This window comes from Molothrus ater, chromosome 19 (assembly GCF_012460135.2).
Source record: "Molothrus ater isolate BHLD 08-10-18 breed brown headed cowbird chromosome 19, BPBGC_Mater_1.1, whole genome shotgun sequence".
Lineage (NCBI taxonomy): Eukaryota > Metazoa > Chordata > Aves > Passeriformes > Icteridae > Molothrus > Molothrus ater.
Genome location: NC_050496.2, coordinates 1,424,272 through 1,449,991, shown reverse-complemented (window position 1 = coordinate 1,449,991; position 25,720 = coordinate 1,424,272). Strand labels below are relative to the sequence as shown.

General features: G+C 50.3%; 1 protein-coding gene across 1 annotated transcript in view; it reads left to right on the top strand.

The window, feature by feature from the left end:
* Positions 1-18,088, top strand: part of LOC118700349 (dynein axonemal heavy chain 9-like) — a 38,792-nt gene extending 20,704 nt beyond the window's left edge. The window contains exons 6-8 of the mRNA XM_054516894.1: positions 2,853-3,035; positions 10,958-11,347; positions 16,598-18,088. Coding sequence (XP_054372869.1) covers positions 2,853-3,035; positions 10,958-11,347; positions 16,598-16,825 — 801 coding nt within the window. The 3' untranslated portion in view covers positions 16,826-18,088. The remainder of the gene's footprint in view (positions 1-2,852; positions 3,036-10,957; positions 11,348-16,597) is intronic.
* The last annotated feature ends 7,632 nt before the right edge of the window (positions 18,089-25,720 follow it).

Genomic DNA, 25,720 nt, shown 5'->3' with positions numbered 1-25,720 from the left:
CAGGAGGAGATGGTGAGAGTGCAGGGAGTGATTGGGCACCCAGGAGGAGATGGTGAGAGTGCAGGGAGTGATTGGGCACCCAGGAGGAGATGGGGAGAGTGCAGAGAGTGATTGGGCACCCAGGAAGAGATTGGGAGAGTGCAGAGAGTGATTGGGCACTCAGGAGGAGATGGGGAGAGTGCTCATGGGCTGTGGGCACCCAGGAGGAGATGGGGAGAGTGCAGAGAGTGATTGGGCACCCAGGAGGAGATTGGGAGAGTGCAGGGAGTGATTGGGCACCCAGGAGGAGATTGGGAGAGTGCAGAGAGTGATTGGGCACCCAGGAGGAGATGGGGAGAGTGCTCATGGGCTGTGGGCACCCAGGAGGAGATTGGGAGAGTGCTCATGGGCTGTGGGCACCCAGGAGGAGATGGGGAGAGTGCTCATGGGCTGTGGACACCCAGGAGGAGATGGGGAGAGTGCTCATGGGCTGTGGGCACCCAGGAGGAGATGGGGAGAGTGCTCATGGGCTGTGGGCACCCAGGAGGAGATGGGGAGAGTGCTCAGGGGCTGTGGGCACCCAGGAGGAGATGGGGAGAGTGCTCAGGGGCAGCTGCTGGGGCTTGATGCCTGTCTCATCCATCAGGCTTGTCCATGGTTCTGTGTTCTGCCTCTGCCTGCCTGAAGCCTGGTTTTATGCAGAACATCACCCTGATGGGATGTAATTGAGTGCTGGCAGTAACAGGACAGTGCCTCTTAATTACCCCGTGCACTGCAGAGCCTTCGTTATCATCCTCTGAAGGTGCTGCAAATAAACCTTCCCTGAGCAGCAGTCCCTGTGCAGCCCCTGTGACTGGCATAGCAATGGGCCCCTGGCACACTGCCTGCCACCCTCAGCGTGCCACCCAGAGCTCAGCCCTCCTCCTGCTGCTGCCACCGTGTCCCCCCAGCTCCCCAGGGCCTTGTAATTCCTTCTTTCCAGCTGAACTCCTTTGCTGCACCTGTGTCCTGGGCTGATCTCAGCCCTCCCTGTGGAAACTCACAGCTCATTAAAACACGGCCCAAACACCCCTGACGAGATCTGGAATCAGCCAACACATGCTCAGGTTTTCACTCCTGCAGCCTTAAGGTGCCAGCTCTGTGCTTGAAGATTTGCAATTTAATGAATGGCTAATTGCAGCTCATAGAAAGCTGTGGTTTCACACGAGTTCCCTTTGGCTTGCTGTGAAGCTGGGGAACTGACTGCCTTCCCTCAGGGGCTCCTAGAAGTGCCCAGCATGGTCAATTTTCAGTTCATACTCAAATTTGAGGTGAGGGGAATAACCCAGGGGTAGCAAAGCCAAACAAGATGTTCAGAGATGGCAAATGTGAGTTCCTCTTCTCCCCTCACAATCCTTTTGTTATTGGAACACAATAAACTCCTCAGCCCAAGGAAGCAAAATGATCAAGGAGAGCCCCAGCAGTGGTGCCACAGGTCATGGCCACCCTGCAAACTGCTGGTCACAGTCAAGAGCACTCTCACAGGAGCACAGAAGTCCTCATGGCTCTGTCTGGGAATAAAATCTGCCTGAGAGCAAGCAGAGTGTGACCTGCTTTGTGCCTGGGGCCATGCTCCCACGGCTCATTTTTCTTCCTGAAGTGATCCCTGTCATTATCCAAGCTGTCCCTTCCACTTGGTCCTTGGATGGGAGCAAGCAAAGCCTCGTCTCAGCTCCTCCACTGAGGGATATCCAGCCCTGCTTTGGCTGAGGTGATTTTAGGGAGCTCCCAGGGAAAATGTGAGCCTGTCATTTTCCCCGAGGCACTGACAAGTCCAGTTCCTCCCACAGCTTTCTGAGGTCACTCTACAGCAAACGAGCTGTAATTGCTGGGAAGGAATCAGAGCCACAGGGGCTTGCAGGGGAATTTCAAATGAGCTGATATTTCTGTGGTGCCCCTGAGGTGCAGCTGAGGAGCTTTTCCAGCTTTAGCCACCTGTGTGGCTGCAGTAACAGCCCACACATCATCACTGCTGATGGGAGCTGAGGGCTGGGAAGAGCAGCAACAGGAGGGAATCGGAGTGCAGAGTCCAAAATATGAATATTGGTGGCCCTGGCTGTAAAATTACCCTGCCCTAGCTGGCACTGGTCCTGCATGCCAGGTTTAGCACTTGGGTTCATAGAATTTTAACTGTGTTATGTGTGCCCAAAAGGTGCCAGCAAGCAGAAGTCTTGCTCAGGTTCCAGCTCAGAAGTAAAGCAAAGAGCTTCCACATTAAACCTGGGAAATGCAGCTGAGCCCATGGACAGCAGGAGCTTCATGCCTCACTGTCAGAAAGGAGTTTATTTAATTTTTTAGACACTACAAAAATCCTCTTGCATTGGAGATTTCCCTGTTTAGTACCTACAGTTCTGAAGAAGCTGTGCTGGTGACCAGAAACTAATTTTGTTTCGTTATGCTTTTCTTCCGTGGCTCCATTAGTCCGGAATGCCAAATTCAGCTTAAAATTCAATTTTATGTAATCACCTCTCTCCATCAGTACACCAGAGAAAACCAGCTCATAAGCTGTGTTGTCCTGAGGCTCAGCTGAGGCTCCAGCCCCATCCATCTCCTCGTGAGTGTGACCTCAGGAGAAATGAGAGAGCCGAGAAGAGAGGAGGCTGCCACATGTCACAGGGACATTTTGAAACCATCATTTTGCAAGCTGCTCATCTGACATTAACTTCTGTCAGCATTTGGATTTTAATAGGACAGGGCTAGCTCTTTGAAAGGTGCCCAGGGCTGACAGGGATGGTTTGGGAGACACTGACAGGGCAGAGGCAGTTCTCCCAGCTCAGGCTGCGAGCCTGGGGATCACTCACTGGCCTCCCCCCTCTCTCCTCCCTTTGGCACAGGTGCAAACCCTCCTGGAGGAGATGTTAGAGAAGCTCCCGGACGAGTTCAACATGGCAGAGCTGCTGGCCAGGCTGGAGGAGAGGACTCCCTATGCTGTGGTTGCCCTGCAGGAGTGCGAGCGCATGAACGCGCTCACGGCCGAAATGCGGCGCTCGCTGGCCGAGCTGGAGCTGGGCCTGAAGGTACTCATGGCCTGAGGGGCTCCCTGGGACTGCAAAAGGGAAAAAATGGGGGTTTGGTAAAGGCCTGCCATAGGAATACCTTGGGCAGGGCAAAGTCTTGCAGAGGCTGCACCCAGGATGGGTGATTGATGCCTGGAGAGGCTCCTGGAGCAGAGGCTGGGCAGAGGTAAAGGAATAAAGTGGGGATTTATCAAAAGGCCTCAAAGGAGCCACCTTGGGCAGTGCAAGAGCCCAGCCAGGGCTGCACCCAAGGTGGGCCCAGGATGGACTCAGAGTCAGGAGTTTTCACCCTTTGATGAGTTCTGCTCCATTTCCACGCTGGGGTTCAGTGCCCAATCCCAGCTCCAGGTGATGCAGTCCCACCCTCCCAGGTTGCTCTCCTCCATTCCCTGCTGTTTGCACTTTTTGGGGCTGAGGCTGCAGCGGTGTCCTTGGTTCTGGGGCTGGGAAAGGATTGTTCTGTGTGCCTGAGCTGGGAGGAGACCTTGCTGACACTTTCTGTGCAGTTCAGAGTTATTTACCAGTGCAGTGCAGAGCCTGGGAAATAGGAAAGCTAAAACTGAACGCATCACAATGGTCACGAGTTTTTTTACACAGATATAAGCTTGGTCTATTTGCATATCAGGGGTTAATTCTCCAATTACAGCTTCAAGTAATGAAGTCATATTACCCCAGTTTTCTCCCTCCAATTCACTTTTGTTTATACTTTTCAGGGCCTGTGGTGTGTCCTTGGATCTCAGGCCCAGAGGGATTGTTCTGTCTGACCAAAATGTGAAGGCAGTTAACTACACTTTATATGGAGTTTAGAGTTATACACCAATACACTCTAGGATTTGATAAATATACAAGCTAAAATCTTAAGGCATCAGTAGGAGAGCTGTAAAATCCTGCAAGGTGCTGCTCAGGGAATAAAAGGGGTCACAGGGAAGAATTTGCTGCTGGCTGCAAAGCCAGCCTGGCTCCACAGGGCTCACAGGTGGATTTGCAGTGGCACAGTGTCCAAGGGCACACACAGCACTGCTTGGCTTTTGGGAACAGGGGATGAGCACTTCTGGCCACCCCAGATTGTGCCACAGCAACAGCAGGTCACTCACAAACTGAGACATGGCCTAGTTAAAGGTGAGCCAAAAATCATACCTTTGCATAAAATGTCCATGAGCAGGAGGAGCTTGGAACAAAATATCTCAGAGGCACAGGCTGAGCTGAAATCAAAGACTGATTTTGTGTGAAGACACAAAATGTCCAGAACTGTAAGAGGAAAAGGCTGAAATCTCAGGAGTTTTGGAAGAGATACAATTCCCCCGCTAGGTGTGAGCCACCTGCTAGAGTGTCCCCATCCATGGGGCTCCACTGCAGCTGATCCCCACCCTGGTGTGGAGCCAGACTCTGCCCCAGGCAGGGATCCCATGGATCAGCCCATCCCTGTCTCTGCTCCAGGCAGGGATCCCATGGATCAGCCCATCCCTGTCTCTGCCCCAGGCAGGGATCCCATGGATCAGCCCATCCCTGTCTCTGCTCCAGGCAGGGATCCCATGGATCAGCCCATCCCTGTCTCTGCCCCAAGCAGGGATCCCATGGATCAGCTCTGCCCCAAGCAGGGATCCCATGGATCAGCCCATCCCTGTCTCTGTCCCAGGCAGGGATCCCATGGATCAGCCCATCCCTGTCTCTGCCCCAAGCAGGGATCCCATGGATCAGCTCATCCCTGTCTCTGCCCCAAGCAGGGATCCCATGGATCAGCCCATCCCTGTCTCTGCCCCAAGCAGGGATCCCATGGATCAGCCCATCCCTGTCTCTGCCCCAAGCAGGGATCCCATGGATCAGCTCTGCCCCAAGCAGGGATCCCATGGATCAGCCCATCCCTGTCTCTGCCCCAAGCAGGGATCCCATGGATCAGCCCATCCCTGTCTCTGCCCCAAGCAGGGATCCCATGGATCAGCCCATCCCTGTCTCTGCCCCAGGCAGGGATCCCATGGATCAGCCCATCCCTGTCTCTGCCCCAAGCAGGGATCCCATGGATCAGCTCGTCCTTGTCTCTCCCCAGGACAGGGGTCTCTGTGTCCCCCTGGCTGCTGCCTTTTCCACACCCATTGGGATGCAGATTTCTGGTTCTGCAGGGTGTGAGGGAGGGCTGTGATTGATGCTGCATCCACTGTAGGAGGAGTCACCTCCTGCATTCCCCCCAGGCACTCAGTGGGACAAAATAGAAAAGGCTCCTCTGCCCCTTTGGGATGAGCCAGCAGGGATGAGGCTGCACTGCCAGGGAGTGAGGAGCTGCCTGGCACTCCTGGTGCTCTCTGACAGCCCTTCCCATCCACCCTGTCTCCCCCAGGGACCCCTCCCCACGGCCAGCTGCTGTCCTTCCCTTGGCAAGGCATGTGTGCAGCACAGCAATGCAGCCTGGAGCGGGCAGGAGAAAGCCTCAGCACTGCCCTGTCTCCCTCTCATGCCACAGCTGGGTCCTGGGGCATCTCCTGGCCATCAGTCAGTGGGCATCCCCTGCTCCATCAGTTCCAGGGTGGCAGGCTGTGATCCTGTGACAGATGAGTAATGCATTGATTGACTCTCAGAATTAATGGACAAATATCATGTCTATAGGTTAAGAAGAGTTTTATGGATTTGTAGTTTTGTTGTACCCCCTCATGTGGTTATCAAGGGACAGCTGGAGCCGGGACATCAGGGAGGGCTGGCCTGTCACTGTGGAACACCTGACCTGCAATCAGGGTTTGAGGAGGAGATTCCACCACTGGACAGCAAAGAAGGGGTTGATGGACAGAACTTTGGGAGGGGTTAAAGGGTTAAAAAGGAAAAACCTCCATTGTGAGGGGGCTGAGCACATGGTGGGGAAAATCTTTCGCTCCCAGCACCGTAACCTTTTTTCTTTATTCAGTCTCCTGTTGTGTTTTTGATAAGGTTTACTAAACCCTCCTAAACGATGACAGGTGAGGAGCAATTTCTCACAACCCCATCTCACAGGGATGCTCAGCCCCCACAGCTGATGTGCACAGTGTGTCTGAAGGGCCTGGGCTGGGACCCAGCCCGATCATAGCAGAGCTGAGGGTGGGCAATGAGAGCCTGCCCCAAGATGGAATGACATCTCAAACCTCTCCCAGGGGCAGCTTGGAAAAGAAACCTTCAGCTGCCCACCCTGCACGAGGAGGGGCAGGCTTGGCTGGGGGTTTGGGCACCAAGCTGCTCCCAAATCCCAGCGGCAGCCTGGAGCAGCAGCTGCAGATGTGGGTGCTGGTGCTTGTTAGAGCAGAGATATCCTGGACACAGGTGGTGGGTCAGTGTGTGCAGCCCATTTTGGAAGAAGCTGATATTTATGTAGTCAATTATCATAAACAGATTTCTCTTATTTTCTAGCATAAGGCAGTGGAATTGAAAATTCCATTTCCTGAGACAGGTAAACAGAAGTGATTTAATGGTTCAATCCCAGAGCCCCAAACAAGATATAATTGTGACTTGGACAAGGTGTGGCAATTAGATTTCATGTGGGGAGGAATGTGCTGTTTAATATTGGTGGGGGAATGAGGGGATGCAGAGAGTGCAAATAAACCACAAACAAAATTAACCAGGGGAATGTGTAACACAGGCTGCAAACCTCTCCCCAAACCCTGCCCAGATCATGGCAGGGAAGGAGATGGGGACTGCAGAAAAGGCTCCTCAGAGGGCAGCAGCAGCCCCTGAGCTGAGGTTCAGAGACACCCAGGGGCTGGGACTGGAGGAGAGCAGCAGAGCAGAGCAGCATTTGGCATTTCTGGTGTTTGGCAAATCTGGTGTTTGCTGCAGAGACATATCTGCAGGCTCTGGAGGCCATCAGTGGCAATTCCAGGAACCATGGAGTCCTTAGGGCTGGAGAAGCCCTTTGAGATCCCCAAGCCCAACCATCCCCCCAGTAGCAGCACCATGCTCACCCCTAAACCACAGCCTCAGGTGCCACGTCCAGGTGGGTTTTTGGGCACTTCCAGGGCACTTGGACTCAGCTGGTGCTGGGGGTTCAGTGCCTGGTCTAAGAGTTGCGCTTGATGATCCTTGAGGGCCCCTTCCAGCTGGGAATATTCTGTCAGAATGTTCTGTCAGCCTGTGGCTGGTGACTGCACCACAGCCTGTGCCAGTTCTTCACAGCCCACTGCCTGAAGAAAGCTTTCCTGATATCCAAATCAGGTCTCCCCTGGCACCAGTTCTTGTGTCTGCAGCCAAAGGTCTCGTGTGGGTCCCTGCAGAGCTGAATTAGAGCTTGTGCGTGACCCAAAACCCTGCTCAGCATCCCTCACATCACCTCCCACCCCTGGGGGACCACAGAGCAGCCAGAGGGGGCTGATGACTCTTCCTGGTGCTGCCCTCACTTGGCTCTGGGCCTTACACTGAAGAAATCCTGCTTTAATTGACCTTCCTGACAATTAAAGAGCTGTCAAGGCTCGTTCCTCTCTGGGGCTGGGGGCCTGCACTGACAGCGCTCAGAGGAGGAGAGTTTACAAGCCAGGCCCCACAGAGCTCAGCAGAGAATAAATAAAGCCCAGAGAAAACAAGGCTTATTGTTTTTAACTGACTGAAGGATCTGCCAAAAGAAGGCGATTTGGAAATGTCACGCCTAATTTGAATTTTTGAATAATTCATCGTGTCGTCCTAGCGGAAAGTGATTGTTTGGTCCAAAAATAGGAGACATCCCATTAGGAGGAAGAGAAATTGCAATAGACTGGTAGCCATCAGAAATAACTGGCATGTTGCATTTCAAAGCCCTTTGTTCTGGCTGGCTTGGGTGGAACCAGAGGCTGGGCTGAAGCACTTGCATGTTAATGTTGTACCAGCCTCATCTTTTGCAAGCAGATCCTCTGCTTTGCAATTTGGGTGAAGGATGAGCCTCCAAAATGAGGATAATATATATTGTAAAATAACAAAGAACCAAATTTTGATAGGCAAGCTGAGTATCAAGTGAAAATAACCTGAACTGAGGAAACAGTTTGTGTCTGTAGTGTGCTCATCTTGAGGGAATGGCTGCAGGCTGATTAGGATTTCCTTCAAGGGTGTCTTTAAATGAAAATTACTCCCAGCATTTGGGAAAAAAAAAAAAAAAAATAAAGATTAACTTGAATAATTTCTGATGCACTTTAGTATTCAGCATCTGAAATGCAAATTTATGCATAATTGTGTTTGGACAACTCTATGAGATTGCTGCTGTAGATGCTTTGAACCCTCACAGGAGACTCAAAGCATGCTTGAGTGCGCAGGCTTTAAAAATTGCTTTTCTCAAGCCTTGCTGAGAATTACATTTGCTAATTCATTTGTTTCCTGAAAGTAAAACTAGACATGATATATGATCGAGGGGGGCTCTCTTTAAATCAATTTGGCTGCCTGCACACATTCTGCCATATTCTTACTCATGTCAAAGCCCTTCCAGGAGCACAGAGTGCTCCTGTTCCAGTGTCCTGCTGTGCCCAGCGCAGGATTCTTGTTCTCCCTGCATGGTCCTGCCATGGCTTCAGCCCAGCCCATGCATGGTTCCTCTTTGTGCCCAGTTTCTCCTGAGGGTGATGGTGATGGAGATTTCAGGAGGTTGTTCCTCATATTTTAGTGTTAATTGCAAGTGCTGCTTCTTCCAGCTCTTCGTTTCACCTCATTTGCTGTTGTAGCTTCGGAACCCCTCTCAAACCCTTTGTACTCAGGATTGTCTCCATCCATGTGCCAGCCCCAGGGTGTCTCTGAGCCCCAGCTCAGGGGCTGCTGCTGCCCTCTGAGGAGCCTTTTCTGCAGTCCCCATCTCCTTCCCTGCCATGATCTGGGCAGGGTTTGGGGAGAGGTTTGCAGCCTGTGTTACACATTCCCCTGGTTAATTTTGTTTGTGGTTTATTTGCACTCTCTGCATCCCCTCATTCCCCTACCAATATTAAACATTCTTCCCCACATGAAATCTGATTGCCACCCCTTGTCCAAGTCACAATTCTGTGGCTGGATTTGGTGACATTAAAGGTCTTTCTCAGCTGTCAGTGTGTCCCACAGGGCACGATCAGCACAGGAACAAAACTGCAGAGATCTTGAACTGCTGGGCTCTGCCAAGCATTGCTCAACAACTGTGGGGGCTGCTTTAAGAAGATTTCAACTTTTTTCTAAAGCTTCATGGATTTTTGTGGCCCCAGCAAAGGGCACCTCTGCTGACCTCACTGCTGGAGGCACTGAAGTCCTGTGAAAGAACAGTTGGAATCTTTTAATGTGAATAGACTGACCCAATTCCCTCCCCCTTGTTCTCAGCAATGGCTCCACTGATTTCAGTTAATCTTTCCAAAAAACACTTAGCCCGAGGCAAAGAGAAATTGTAAATGAGATAAACTTTGGCAAAATGATAAGGGAACAAAAGGAAGTGTTTATAATTGAGAGCAGGGATGGACATTATTATTTATAATTTTGGGTCCCCAAAATTCTGGGGGTGTTGTACCCCTCCAGCTGAGCACAGAGCTGCAGAGATTGAACTGTGGAGACCATTCCATACCAGGGAAGCTGAGCTGGCATTTGCAGGTTTTGTCTTTTTATTCTGCTTGCCTTGAGTGAGGCAGAATCCCAGAGGAGTTGGTCAGGACATCGCTCCAGCCCCATCCCGAGCAGGGACAGGCAGAGCAGCTTGTTTGGACCATGCCCTGGTGAGTTTTGAGCATTTCCAAGGATGGAGACTCTCCAGCCTCTGTGGACAACCTGTTCCAGTGTTCAGCCGCCCTCACGTTGTCTTTCAGTGGAATGTCCTGGAATTCAGCTCTTCTGGCAGAACTGATACAGGTTTCTAAAAGCTTTGAAACTAATTAATTGCTGCACAAAGGAAAAGTCAAACCTCTCTCTTTATCTCACTTGGCTGAATCATATCTTTGTTGTGCTCCTTCCTTGCTGTGGAAGGAGCTGTGATTACATTTGCAGACAACACGTGGAGTCAGAGAAAATCTTGCACTGCAAAGCAGAAAATGAGGGGAGGAGTGAGGGGAAGTGGAGGAGAGGAGGGGGACAGGACTCAACATAACAAATATTTGGACAGCTTTAGAGTAGATCATCAGAAACTCCAGTGTCCTGCCCTGGCAGTGAGTGAGAACAGCTTTACACCCCCGGAAATCTGTGAGTCCACGAGAGAAAACAGAAATAACACCAGGACAACCGGGGACACCCCTGCTGCTGTCACTGTCACACGTTTTTTCCTCCCAGTAGTATTTTTACAGCAGGATGCAGGAATATTCAATAGACAGTGTGCAGGAAAACCCCAAACTCATGAAGTCACCCAGAGTAGGTGGCCAGCAGTGTCTGTGTGGGATTTTGTGCTCTTCCTCATGCCCTGGCCCAGCTCTGCTTCCAAGCAGGCTCTGCTGGGCAGTGTCAGTGCTGACTGTGCCCTTTGTGGTGTTTGTGAGGGTCCCCAGGATGAGCTGAGAGATGAGAAACTGACTCCAAGTTCTCAGAAGGCTGATATGTTATATTATTATATATATGTTATATTATATATATGTTGTATATTATATATATGTTGTATATTATATATATGTTGTATATTATATTATATTATATCATATCATATCGTATCATATTATATCATATTATATCACATCATATTATAGTATGCTATACTAAAACTATACTAAAGAAAGAGAAAGAATACATCAGAAGGTTTAACAAGAAAAAATAATAAAAACCTGTGACTCCTCAGAACCTCAGCACAGCTGGACCATGATTGGTCATTAAATTCAAACAATTCACATGGAACCAATCAAGCATTCACCTGTTGGTAACCAATATCCAAGCCACATTCCAAAAGCAGCAAAACATGGGAGCAGCAATCAGATAATTATTGTTTTTATTCCTCTCTGAGGCTTCTCAGCTTCCCAGGAGAAGAAATCCTGGGCAAAGAGGATTTTTCAGAAGATATCATGGTGCCACCCTTTCTTCCCCAGGGGGAACTGACCATGACCAGCGAGATGGAGACCTTGCAGAACTCCCTCTTCTTTGGCACGGTGCCGGAGTCCTGGGTGAGGAGATCCTACCCTTCCATGGCCAGCCTTGGCTCGTGGTTTGCTGACCTGCTGGCCCGCAGCAGCGAGCTGGAAGCCTGGACCAGGGACTTCTCCTTGCCCTCCACGCTGTGGCTCGGGGGGTTCTTCAACCCCCAGGCCCTCCTGACGGCCATCATGCAGAGCACAGCCCGCAAGAACAGGTGGCCCCTGGACAGGATGGCGCTGCAGTGCGACGTGACCAAGAAGAGCAGGGAGGATTTTGCCAGTGCTCCTCGTGAGGGGGCCTACGTGCACGGGCTGTTCATGGAGGGAGCACGCTGGGATGCTCAGGTGAGCTCTGCAGGGCTCTGGCAGCTGAGGGAGAAGCCACAGGTGTGGCCCTGTGTAGGAGTGTCGGGGTAGGACGGTTGGGATGGACAGGGATGAGAGATCTCTGAAGCCAGGTCATGGAACTTTTGGTTTATTGCAAAGGGTCAAGGGCAGGGCCCTGCTGGGGGCTGCCAGCCACAGCTCAGAGCAGGCCTGAGAGAAGAGAGGGGGAGAGAGGGTGAGAGGGTGAGAGAGTAAAGGGGATAAGAGAGTAAAAGGGCAGGAGCGTAGAAGGGTAAGAGAGCAAAAGGTGTAAGAGAGCAAGGTTCCCGTTCCAATACCATAAATCTTTTTCTGTGTTGAATATTCTAATTCTCACTGACCAATCTGTACAAGATACAAATCCTACAGCATTTCCATACAGCCTATAAGAATCATTACGTTACCACACTGTGTTACATTTTAAACCCTAAAAACTCCTCTTTGGGCCCCTTCTGCCAAGCTGTAGGGTCTGCTCTGACCCTTGGAGTTGTCTGCAAGCAGAGGGTGTTGTTCCATCAAAAGGGGATCACCTTCAGCAGCCACACCATTGTTTTCCAGTTGTTCAGTAACTGAGGTATCTCAAAGCTTGCTTTCATTTAAATCTCACTTATAGTTTCCATATTCTCCAAATCTTTTCCAGGCAATCATATTTATAAGGCTTTCTTGTTTCATCTTCCCCAACAGCCCTGAAATTCTGATCCAACACTCTCCACTTATTTGTCATGAATCATTTCCCTCTCTACAGTGGTTTTCCATGAAGGATAGGAAATTAGGGAAAGCTGTGCCCTCCCTGATGGAGGCCATTTCATCACATCTCCTTGGGCAGTTCAAAGCTCCAGGCTGGTTTTTTGCTATGGAAATGGCCTGAATTGGGTCTGGGAAGCCACAGGCAGCCAGGAACGTTGGCGAGGGCTCTGCTGGGAGATGGCAGTGAGGATCTCAGAGGGTCAGCTCAGATCTCTGCTCCTGGGGTCTGGGCTCTGCTCACAGAGACAATCACAGAGCCCTGAGCAGCTCCCAGCTCTGCCCCCACAGCTCTCTGGCTCTTCCCTTCTCCTCACACAACCCTTGCGAGATCACAGCCCCTGCCACAGGGAGCACTGGATTTCTGTTGCCCTAAAAACCTGACAGAAATCAGCTGGACACACCAGAACAGAGAGAGCTATTAAAAATTCCCAGTCCTTTATATCAAATACTCCATTTAAGAACATTCCAGTGCCTGCTGTTATGTTTTCTTTGCCACTATGACCAGAAAATGAGTTCTGGCTGGGTTTTACCAGCTGGAAGTGGAGAGTGAGAGGTTTTGGGGGTGCAAAGCCAGAAATATTTGGGAAATACTTGGCTTCTCCCCTCTACCTCCCTCCAATAACTGGTCTGGGTGATTGCATCCAGCAATGGGATTTGTCTTCAGAGACCATCCCAACACCAGTAAATGTGGTTTTCTGATTAAATTTTCCTTGTGATTGAAAGATACTGAGCAATTATATTCATGGAGCCATTCATAATCTCTGGGTATCATGCTTCAATTTATTTCAGAAAGGAAAAGGATATTTTTATGGGTTGCTGCTCCCACTGAAATACCATTTCTACCTAGTGGAACTATTCATTTTACCTATAATCCAGTGAGTACCAGTGTGCATTAATGGATGCAGGACTTTTAAAACAGGTTCACAGCTCTTTTGGGTTGTGTACTCCTTCCAAATTAATCCTCTGATAAAAATGGCAGACCACATTTAGAAGAATTCCTCTGGGGAGCACCTCCACTTTTAAAAGAATATTTCACATTTAGGTTGTGCCTCCAAAAAAGGAAAGAGTCCTTCTGTGTTCTGCTACTCACATTTTTCTATTTATTTAAACATTTATGTTTGCCCTTGGGTGTCTTAAATTTATAAAACATTCATTACAAAACAGCAGGCAGCTATTAGATGAAATGAAACTAAGCAGATTATTTTGGGTGCAAATGATCTCTTGCTGCAGCCCTGTTGAAGTCACTGGGACTCAGTGACAGTCAGAAGGATGCTGTGGCTGGGGACACTTGGAGACCTTTCATCTCAAGCTGCTGGCTGATTCTTGTCTTTCCTTCTCTCTGCAATAGAGAGTTTGTTGCCAAGAGTGTGCCCTGCCCTCCCCAAGGGGGTTGGAGCGTGGTGGGACAAGGGCAGGGGTGGGTTTCACACCACGTGTGCTCCACGCAGCTTTGGCAGCTGTGCACAGAACAGCCCCTGCCATGGAACCACAGGATCCCAGGCTGGCTTGGGCTGGAAGGGACCTTAAAAATCAGCTCGTTCCACCCCACCATGGGCAGGGACACCTTTCTCTATCCCAGGCTGCTCCAAGCCCCGTCCAACCTGGCCTTGGACATCTCCAGGCATGGGGCAGGGCCTCACCACCCTCACTGGGAAGAGTTTTTTTATTCCCCTTGTCCAGATGAAGCCACTGACCCCATCACTCAGGGACCACCTTGGAGTGCTCCTTGTGGGCTCCAGATCCCTTTCCCTGCTGGCTCCATGTCCCCTTTCCCTGCTGGCTCCATGTCCCCTTTCCCTGCTGGCTCCTTGTCCCCTTTCCCTGCTGGTTCCATGTCCCCTTTCCCTGCTGGCTCCTTGTCCCCTTCCCTGCTGACCCCAGAGGGGCTGTGGTGTGAGGAATCTGTGCTGGGACCCTGCCTTGGTTTGGAAAGACAGGTGTGTGCTAAGGAAGGCAGGAGCCTCCCCTAAAATGGAAAATGTAAACCCTCTCCCTCTGAATTATTATAAATTTGAAATTAAGGGGCTCTCAGGCAAAGATATGGGAGCAGGAATAACAGTTCTTTATTTGGGAAGAAAATAAAAATAAAATAAACAATGCAGTAAATCAAAATAACACTGATAGAGTCAGAATAGGACCTGATACTTTGTGGGTCAGGGTGTTGGCAGCAGTCCCATTGGAATTGTGGCTGCAGCCCTCCTGGAGTGTCCGGGGTGGTTCTGGTGGAGCAGAGATCCTGGACAAGGGTGGAGTTTCCCTCTGAAGATCCAAGGGAAGAGGCAGCTGCTGCTCCTCTGGGAATACAGTGGGCAAAGGCTGCTCTGCTGTCCTAGAATCTCAGATTGTATCCAGGTAGGGATGCTTGAAATCTCAGATCATATCCAGGTAGGAATGTTTGAAATCTCAGATCATATCCAGGTAGGGATGCTTGAAACCTCAGATCATATCCAGGTAGGAATGTTTGAAACCTCAGATCATATCCAGGTAGGAATTCTTGGCTCCTCCCCCTGGGCGGAGCATCTCCCAACAGGATGATGGCATTTTATCAGCCATGCAGGGACACTCACTGGCTATTAGAAGGACACTCACTCACTAGCAGAAGATAATTAATAATTAATGGCCCATTAAGAGGAGAGATCTCCTGGAGGGAGGATTGGTTGTGGAAAAGATCGGGAAAACTGCCCAGTGAACAGCAGATAATTGCCCCACCCCACTCTCAGTTTCCTGCTGGGAATCTGGGAGAAGCAGAAGTGAGGGATCCTTTAGGAGCTGAGGCTGAGCTCTCCAGGCTCAGAATGGTGGCTCTGCACAACGAGGGCTGTGCTGCTCGTCAGGAAGAACTGCTTTCAGAGCAGAATTAATTTCTGATGATGAGAGCGATAAAAAATGCAAATGAGAATCAGCCCAGACATAAAAAATGATATCTTACATAGAGGTACCTCAGGAAGATTTCAGCTCTTGTTAACCCAGAAACAGGTAGAATATCTCTTGGAAATTTCACTTAAAGTATTCTCAGCAGTAAAAAAAAAAAAGAGAAAGACTTGATTAAAATCGAGTCTCAGGAATGAAAGGTGTGAATTTAAGAAGAGTGCATAATAATGTTACATAAATAGCTACTTTGCAAGGTATTATACGAATTATTTAATGTTTGTTCAGCACGTTGGAAATATAAAATCCTAAATGAGAGTTGGATTTTTCATAGCTGAGCATAACAGATGGCATTAGTACAATTAAACCGAGGTGTGTGGCAAGAGGGATGATTTTTCTTTGCTCATTATAGAACTAAATAAACTGCTGGAGAGGCTGAATCTCACCCCACAGCTCTGATCCGAGAGCATTTGGAATAATGATGATATGTGAAGCTCAGCTGCAGTGAGAGGCAGTTTCTTTAGTGCTGAAAAGTTTCGTTTCCATTTCCCTGTTTATTTTCATTTGGTCTCTCTAGCCTCCATTAGGCAGTTTTCCCTGGAAATGGATTGATGTGCAGGGTATTTTATTGTCAAGAAGAGAGAGAGAAAATGTCAGAGAGACCCAAATTGGAGAAACAAACTTGATTTCTTGCCCTGGCAGGGTTCTCTCCTGTGTTGGGTAGCCTGCTGGGCAGGGCATTGCTTGGAGGAGAATAATGGGACTTGATATTTATTGGTGATATTCCCTCAGAAAAGTCATTTTGAATTCTTTTGGTTGCATCATGAGAGTGGGAGCAAGCCTGTGGTGGCTTTTGGGGCTGTTCTCCATCCCAGTGGTTCAGGTGTCCACCCACCCTCTCTCCCACCACAAGCAGCACCTCCCACAAGGTGATTCTGCTCTGGAATCCTCTGAGAAGGAGATGCATGAGAATCATCCCAGGATTACTGAGCTTGAGAAAGATCCCCCAGCCCATCCAGGCCAAGCTGTGCCCAATCCCCACCTTGTCCCCAGCCCCAAGCACTGACTGCCACATCCAGGTGTTCCTGGGACACCTCCAGGGATGGGCAATCCAAACCTCCCTGGGCAGTGTTTAATCACCCTTTCAGCTAAGAAATTCCTCCTGATGTCCACCCTGAGCCTGCCCTGGCACAGCTTGAGGCCTTTTTCTCTTGTCCTGTCCTTGTTCCCTGGCAACGGGACAAGAGGAAATGGCCTCAAGCCACACCTCAGTAGAAACCAGGACAAGAGAAGTGAAACTTTGTTCAGAATGTGGCTGGACAGGGCCAGGGACACTGTTCCCACACAAATCCAGGTTGCATGTGAGGGTTTGAGCATCTGGTGGGACTGCAGGCAGCTGGAGCCTTGAGTTGATCTACATTGAGGAGGGTCATGGTGAGACAGGGAGCTCTTGGATCCAAACCTCCTTCCTCAAAGAGGCTCATGCAGCCCCTTGACCCTGGAGAAGCTGTTTGCACCTCCTCAGCAGGAGCAGCTTGGATAAAAATCATGGGCTCGGGTCCATCAGCTGGTGGACACCTTGGGGATGTGACCTTTGTCTCCTTCTCTCTGCAGGCCGGGACCATCATGGAGGCCAGGCTCAAGGAGCTCACCCCAGCCATGCCTGTGGTGTTCATCAGGGCCATTCCTGATGACAAGCAGGACACCAGGGGCTTGTACCCGTGTCCTCTGTACAAAACACGCCAGAGAGGCCCGACCTACGTGTGGACTTTTAACCTGAAAACCAAGGAGAACCCGTCCAAGTGGGTGCTCGCTGGGGTGGCCTTGCTGCTGCAGGTCTGAGGCACCAGCACAGGCCCTGGCCTGCAAAGCCCTCACAATGTCACAGCATTTCAACAGTTCAGTGCTGGGATTAACCCAACTTCCATCTCTCTGATGGACTCCCAGGTTATCTCTGTGTCCTGGGGATGCGACCCCAACAGGGCCTGTGAGGAGGGGACAGAGGTGCAGGGGGACACGGCCCTGGTTCATGGCTGCTGTACATCAATATCCTGTAATTCCTGCACTGCTGCACTCTCGGGTTTGGTGTTGCTGAAATGGCTCCCAAGGTATTAAAAGTCTTTTTTTCCCAGCCCCGTGACAGAAGTAGTTGAGATTGGTCAGTTCTGCTTTTCAAGGTTGTTTATTTTCTCTGATCTGTTCCATTCTTTCTCTGACCTGCTGAGATCTGTCCAACAGGTTGGGTTGTGGCACAGTCCCTGCCCTTGGGGTGGTGTTGGCTTTTTGTACTAAGAACTACGTGCACTTTATTTACAATAATTTCCCAATACCCATCACCTATGTTAGACAGTCTGTCTCTACCCTAAACCAATCCTGAAGTGTCACCATCCCAGCAGAAGATGGAGGACAAGAAGAAGAAGAAGAAGAGGAAAGACTGGATATGCCCAGATTCCTCCATATTGCCTCTTGAACTCCCATTCTAAACCCCAAAATTCTACTTTTTCACTTTGTGACAAATTCACTATCACTCTACTCAAACTCTTATGGCTTGTAAATCCTCACACAAAGCTGGTAATTGTTTCCATGGGTTAAAAACAAAGGCACATTTGTTTCTGACTCTGTGCCAAGGTCTCTGAGCCCCTTGCCAGGGTCTTGAGCCAGAGTAATGTCCTGGCTTCTGACACTGCACTGCAAGGTCCCAGCCCAGAGCCTGATACACCACACCCAGAGAGTGCTAAACTTAAATCTGGTTTTTATTTCTCTTCATGATCCAAAGCAGTTTTAAAATCATCCATCAGTAAAATCAGCAGCCTTCTCCAAAACACTTAAATAGTCCAGTGGCTTGTGAAGTTCTCCAGAATTTATTCCTTTCCCTCCATGAGTGTTTCTTTGTGGTGTGTGTGATGTTGGAAGCTGGGAGGTGAGCAGATGTTGTGGTTATCATCTGTGTGTTGCTAACACTCCTGTAAATCTTAGAAACATTGGAAATGCTGTTAATATCCAGTGTGCTCAATGGAATCAATAGTGAAAGCACAGCACAGGGATGATTTAAGTGAATATGTGGTGATGATAGATACTTACTAATAAAATTAATTGTTCCTGGAATGGTCTCTGGAAGCTGCAGGTTTACAGACAGTGAGGAGATCACAGGGGCCAGGTGGGAGGAACACACCTGACACACACCTGTGTGGGTCACTGGGGTTTAATCCCAGCTGGAATGGGAGAGCAGTGAGGAGTGGGGTGTCCCTGGTGCAGAGGGCACAGAGGGTGGCTGGGTGGGCACCGTGGCAGTGACAGTCAGAGCATCACTGAGTAAACAGAGCTGGGAATGGCACCTGGGAAAGGGCTGGTTCCTGGGAAAATGGGGTTTTTCTGGGGAAATGGGGCTTTTCCTGGGAAAGCTCTCTGTGCTTGGAGGCTCACACAGGCTCTGGGGGACATTTGCTGTCCCTTGTCACAATAGAGATGGACAAGACACCTGTTTCTTCATGCAGAATAGCCAAACCTTTATTCACATAACCCATATGTTTAATATTGTTCATCTTTTTTGTGCTGGCAAATGTTTTGCCTGTTAAACAAAGATTTTTTCCCATAAATTTCCACCATAGCTGTGTTTATGGGCCATTTCAACTTATGGGGTGCTGCCTTGTTTGCCTGTGCTCTCTTTCTGCTTGGTAAAAACATCTTCTTGTTTGGGGTGGGTTTATCCTTTGCTCTAAGCCATAAAAACCCCTTCTAACTCACACACCCTTTGCCTCCTTGGTTATCCAGTGAGACTGGCTCAGCAATTCTTTTCTTCTATATCAAAACTTGCTTCCATTTCTATTCCTTCTTCAGGCTCTACATTTAAAAATCTTTCTGCTTAGCGTCCATACCTGTGAGACTTTCTTGTCAAACTTTCATCCTTCCCAACAACCCCCAAAGTCAAGGAGCACCTCAACAAACACCACTCATCTGGAGGGGTCTCCACTTGGCAGCTCTGGCCCTGATTGGGCTCAGGAGCTGGGGAAAGGGGAGAATCACCAGCCAGTGCTGCTCCAGTGCTCACAGGGGGGCATTGAAGCTGAAATCTGACAGAAATCCAGGAGGCTGCAGTGCTGGTGTCCCTCCCAAGCTCTGTCCTGCTCCTGCCTTGCAGCATCTGGAGGCACCATTCACTCATGGCTTTGCCTCTCAAAGTGCCTTTCCCTCAGCCTGGCAGGTTTCACACTTTTACCCCGTGGGAGGGAGGGAGCTGGGGGCATGGGGGGCTTGGCTGCTGCAGGGGTTCCACCAGGACAGCATTTCTGTGGGCACACTTTGGTTGCTCAGAGCCCCATGTCAGACTGAGTGGTTTTAGGGGTGGCTTTGGCACGGGGCAGAAGCTGTGCTCAACTCTCTGCCAATCCAGGGGATCAGCTTTGCTCCCTCTGAGTCATCCAGGAGGGTGAAGCCCTCAGGCTTGGCAGGAGATCCACAGGAGCTCTCTTCCTGCAGGAAGGAGAACATCCAAAATCCTCGTCCTTGCAGCCTGGAGAACAACAAACTTCTGGATGAAGGTAAGGAGGGAAAACTCTCTGCTAAGAACTTTGTTTAATTGCTAGGCACTGTCCCCAAGGCACAGCCCCAAAAAATTAATGATGAAGGAGCTGGTAATGGCTTAGCAAAAGCCATCTGCAAATATCTAATGGAAGGGGGAGAGCTGTCTTAAGCTGGGTTCTTTAAATTGCCTCCAACCCATAAATGAGGCACCAGGGTCTGTGGAGTATCCCCTATAATGAGTGCCTGCTAGAAGAGGTCTGTTAGCGGGGGAAAGCTTTGCTATTAAATTAAATCCCTACCAATTTAAATTAAAACCTGCCAATTAGGTATGAAATGTAAACTGGTCACTTCCCACCGCCCTGCAAAGTTGGGCACATTAAATTCTCTGTGTATTTCACCATGCAGGAGGTTGAGATGCATGAACAGAGCACTGCTGAATTAAACACAAAAGAGAAGGAGTGGAAGGAAGTTCATTGTGCTCCAGATAATCCATCATGCTGCGTTAGTCCTTCACTGGGGCCTCTTCAAGGCTGCTTTTACCAGAGGGGACCTTGTGGCTCTGCACAGCTCCTGACAGGGGGGGACAGCCCCAGGCTGGGCCAGGGCAGCTCAGGGTGGGCACAGCAGCAATTCCCCCATGGAAAGGGAGCTCAGGGATTGGAAATGCCCAGGGAGGGTTGGAGTGCCCATCCCTGGAGTGTCCAGGGAATTCCTGGAGGTGGCACTGAGTGCTCTGGGCTGGGGACAGGGTGGGGATGGGGCACAGGGTGGCCTGAATGGTCTTTGAGATCTTTTCCAACCTCAGTGATGCTGTTTGTCATTCCATGTGCTTCTCAGTGCTCTGGATGTGGGATTTCCTGCCATTCTGGAGATTTTACTGTCCTAAACTTCATTCTTCTTCTCTTTTAAAACCTTTCCTCCTTTTCCCAGCACATCAGGGCCTCTCTCTGCTCAGTGTTGCCCTCCAAGATGCCCCTGGACATCCAGGAAAGGAGAAGCTCATTGACTCCCCAGGCACTGCCTGCTCTTTCCAGAGTCACAGCCTGAGCTGTTCCCTTGTCAGCTGAAGAAGAATGGTCTGTTGACAACAAAATGGATCCGATTGTTTTATTATATATATCTCCCTGCATAATTCACCAGTTGGGCAGGCAGGGTAGTGGGGAGATATTTATAGATACTAGAAATGTCACCAGGGTGCTCATTCTTCATCCTTTGAAAATCATCACAGGAAAGAGTTGGCTGCAAAATGCTACAAGAGGACGGTGAATAATTTGATGCTTTAGGGGGTGGAAAAAAATCTTGACAGGCATGAGATTTTTCCAGCCATATCTGCCCAAACCAGGCAATTAAATCCAGCTGGACAGGCTCTTTATTAGGAGTGATTCATTAGTCAAAGGTCAAGGTTTGCTATCCATGAGCTCTTGGAGACAGCTGCCCACTTGGCACTGCCATGTGCACCTTCCTCTGCTCTCCTGGGCTGGGCTGGAGGATCCCAGCACAGGCAGGGGCTGGAGCTGCTGCAGAGCCCAGGGAGGCTCCAGGATGATGCCAGGGATGGAGCAGCTCTGCTGGCAGGAGAGGCTGGCACAGCTGGCATTGCTCACCTGGGCAGGGGAAGCTTTGGGGTGAGCTCAGGGTGGCCTTGCAGGGCCTGAAGGAGCTGCAGGAAAGATGGAGAGAGAGAATTGCCAAGGGCTGGGGATGGGACCCAGGGAATGGCTTCAGAGTGACCCAGGGCAGGGCTGGATGGGATATTGGGAATGAGGAATTGTTCCCTGTGAGGGATGGATGGGATATTGGGAATGAGGAAGTGTTCCCTAGCAGGGCTGGATGGGATATTGGGAGAGGAATTGTTCCCTGGCAGGGCTGGATGGGATATTGGGAATGAGGAATTGCCCCCTGGCAGGGCTGGATGGGATCTTGGGAATGAGGAATTGTTCCCTGTGAGGGATGGATGGGATATTGGGAATGAGGAAGTGTTCCCTAGCAGGGCTGGATGGGATATTGGGAGAGGAATTGTTCCCTGGCAGGGCTGGATGGGATCTTGGGAATGAGGAATTGTTCCCTGTGAGGGTGGGCAGGCCCTGGCACAGGTGCCCAGAGCAGCTGGGGATGCCCCTGGATCCCTGGCAGTGCCCAAGGCCAGGCTGGACAGGGCTGGGAGCACCTGGGACAGTGGGAGGTGTCCCTGCCGTGGCAGGGGTGGCACTGGATGGGCTTTAAGTTCCCTTCCAACCCATCCCATCCTGGGATTCTGTGATTTTTGGGCAGTTTAACAACAGGGAACACATGGTTGCTCACTTTCACATAAAAGTGGGGCCCCTGGGGAGTGACTTTGCCATCACTGGAACAAATCCCACCAGGCACTGTCCAGACCCATCCCTGAGGGTTCTCTCTGCCCTACCCTGGCCCCACTCCTTCCCCACTGAGCTCCCCACACCTGCTGAAGCCCAGCCCTTCCTTCAGCACCCCAGCACAGCCCAGCTGGGCAAACAAGGCTTTAAACAGTCAGGTTGGTGTTTTGGGGTGCCCAGGGGATCCCAGCCTGGCTCTCAGCCTTTCTCTGCATCTGTGGGGCTGCTTTGGGCCTGACTCCTCCAAAGGTCTGTGGTCAATTGGGTAACTCCAGTTTGGTGACATTTTCCAAAGAGATGAAAGCCAGAGAAGGAAAATTGTGCTATTGAACACTTAATGTCAAGTAAAATTGACTGAACTCTCCCAGGACAGAGAAATGCCTTTTCCACAGCCTGGGAATGTTGTACTTGCTGCAGATTATAATTGGCAGAGGAGCACAGTTCAAAGTGGAGTCTTCACAAATGCTTTGTAGTGGTGTCCCATGCTCTGGGGTTAACCAGCTCCATTTTACTGCCACTGTTGCTCACAGAGCAGAGGAAAACGAGGAGCAGGCACACAAAGGAGAGCCTGGTGGCTGGGCAGGAGATTGGCTCCACTGGGGCAAATTAATTGCAGCTATTCCTGGGCACAGGCAGTGCCCAGGGATGCAAATTCTGCCCGTGTCACTGCTGCAGTGTTTGCAGCACACGAGTGGCTGTAACCTATCAGCAAGATGCATTCGTTTTATAACGTGGCATTAATACATTCAATTAGCAAAGGCTTATTAGATTCATGTCTGTTATTATGCATTGTTTTTTAAATGACTGTAATTGCCCAAACAAATCTATAAATGTATTTACCTTGTTCATGGCTGTGAGCCTCATTTAAAAAGCTTTTAGGCTGTACAAGACGTTCATGGAGTTATAAGCAGCCCCTCTAATTGGAGTGCTGGTGTTCCTGTCAGTGGAGAGGGTGATTTGAGGCTGGAAATACTTTGTCCAAAGGCCTTGAAACCCACTTATGTGTGCAAACTTTGGGGTTCATTTCTTGGAAACTCCTAAAACCTTCATCTTGAGCAGTGCCAGAAGCCATGAGGAGAAACCCTGAGCCTGAATTTGGTATTTTGGTTCAGTGTTCCTGAGAATCCACTGGGAGCTGGGGTGAGGGAGGTGTCAGGTGGGACAGCCCCAGTGCCTGAGCCCCTCTGGTCCCTGGGAAGGGCTGGCTCAGTGCCCCAGCCTCCCTGTGGAAAATGCTGCCTTGGAAAAACCAGAATATTTGTAGCACTGTGGGAGGCTTGATGGAAGGCACACAGGGAAAAGTGGCTCGTGTCCATGAGGGAAGTTTTGTGCAGGTCAGCAACCCTAGAGACCCTGGCACATTCAGGGCATTTTGAGGATAATCCCACAGAATCACAGAATTACAGAATGCCTGAGGCTGGAAAAGATCTCAAAGACCATCCAGGCCAAGCTGTCCTTGATCCCCACCCTGTCCCCAGCCCAGAGCACTCAGTGCCACCTCCAGGAATTCCCTGGGCACCTCCAGGGATGGGCACTGGACATTTCCAATCCCTGAGCTCCCTTTCCATGGGGGAATTGCTGCTGTGCCCACCCTGAGCTGCCCTGGCCCAGCCTGAGGCCGTTCCCTCAGTCTGTGCTAAGGCTGAGCCTGTCCCAGCTGTGCCACCCTCCCTGCTCCCCACGGCCCAGGGGAACCAGGCCTGCCCTGGGCAGAGTGAGGGGCCAAGGAGGAGGAGCTGAGCTGTGCCCAGCTCAGCTTTTGGAGGAGCTGGGCCCCCTTGATGTGATGGTTCCAGGCTCATTTCTGGGGAGGAACTGGGGCCATTCCCTCTGTGCCTTCCTTTATCCACTCTGTGACAGTGGGGTAAGTCACCTGTGGCTGCTTTGGGTCCATTCAAAGGTTTATCTCATAGAATCAGAGAGTTATTAAGGTGGGAAAAGACCTCTGAGATGATCAAATCCACCCTTAGTCTGCTCTCTGCTTGGATCACACTGAGAGCTCGGGATCCATCACCTCTTCACCAATAAATGAGCGGCTTGTTGGATTTCCTTCCATTTGTTACCAAAATTGTGAAGCTTCAGCCCCCCCTCCTGCCCCCTAATCTCACATTGTGCTCTTCCCTGAGAGATCCTCCCAGGAGGAGAGGAGAGGAGAGGAGAGGAGAGGAGAGGAGAGGAGAGGAGAGGAGAGGAGAGGAGAGGAGAGGAGAGGAGAGGAGAGGAGAGGAGAGGAGAGGAGAGGAGAGAAGAGAAGAGAAGAGAAGAGAAGAGAAGAGAAGAGAAGAGAAGAGAAGAGAAGAGAAGAGAAGAGAAGAGAAGAGAAGAGAAGAGAAGAGAAGAGAAGAGAAGAGAAGAGAAGAGAAGAGAAGAGAAGAGAAGAGAAGAGAAGAGAAGAGAAGAGAAGAGAAGAGAAGAGAAGAGAAGAGAAGAGAAGAGAAGAGAAGAGAGAAGAGCTGGCACAGCACCAGTGCCAGGAGTCGTGCTGGGAGCCACAAGCTGAGAGCCTCATGAGATCAGCCCTCACTTCCCAGCACAAAAAGGCAGCACACAGGGCATGAGGGAATGAGGTTTGGATCTGATTACAGTGGAGAAAGATGTCAGCCCTGGAAATTAATTATCTGCTCTTCAAAAGGAGCAAGTTCTCCGAGTTAATGACAATTAGGAATAGAAAATTGTAGAGGGGGAAAGGAAAAGGAACAAAAGTGAAACATTCTCTACAGAAAGGTATTGGGAGGTAAAAGAGCCACAAGCAGAGAGGCAGTTCTGACTGAAAGCCTGGAGGGTGGATGGTGTTAGCAACTGCAAATAAAATTGAATGGAGAACAACTGCAAAGGGGAAAAAAGGAGTTCTTCACAAAGCAGAGCTGGAGGATGTGGGAAATTGCTGAGGGAAGCTGAGAGCAGTGGGAGAGAGCCTGTACCAGGCCAAATTACAGTCCTGGGATTCCTTCCCAATGGGTCAGGTCCCAGCATGGCATGTGCTCAGCTCCAATCCCTGCTTTGGACAGACAGACAGCAGAGTCTGGTGGTTCTGAGGTGAATTTTGCATGTTGGGAGATGTTCACCTCTGCTCCTAAAGCAGGTGAATGAATCCCTCCCTCTGCAGCCAGACAGGGCGGCTGGCACCTCCTGGGCTCCATGCAGGTGTGCCCTGGGCTCCCAGAGAGATCCCCTGGGAATCCCCAAAGCCCCCAGGTGAAAAGGCCACAGGGGATGGACAAATGGGAAGAGGAGGACATGAGTGGAAGGCCACTAATGCTGGATTAAAGGCCAGCAAAGGCAACTGCTGCCAGACTTTGAGGCTTTGCAGGACTGGGGTCTCTCAAACAAACAAAAGATGCAATTCCAGGTTGGGCTGATAGAGGTAACTGCACAATGGGCTTAGTCCAGGGGAGGCATTTCCTTTCATAAGGCATCATGTGCTAATTATAAATAAAATACATAAAGCTGTAAAGGAAATAAAACTTCCCTTTGGGAAATGCAGGGGGACGGGGTGGGGATGGCTGCCTGACAGATCAGGGAAGGTGATTTTGGGGCTGATGCCTAAAGAGACTCCCAAGAACAGAGGCTGGACAGGGTTAAAGGAATAAAGTGGGGATTTATTAAAAGGCCTCAAAGGATGCACCTTGGGCAGGGCAAGAGCCCAGGCAGGGCTGCACCCAAGGTGGGCCCAGGATGGACTCAGAGTCAGGAGTTTTCACCCTTTGATGAGTTCCGCTCCATTTCCACGCTGGGGTTCAGTGCCCAATCCCAGCTCCAGGTGATGCAGTCCCACCCTCCCAGGTTGCTCTCCTCCATTCCCTGCTGTTTGCACTTTTTGGGGCTGAGGCTGCAGCGGTGTCCTTGGTTCTGGGGCTGGGAA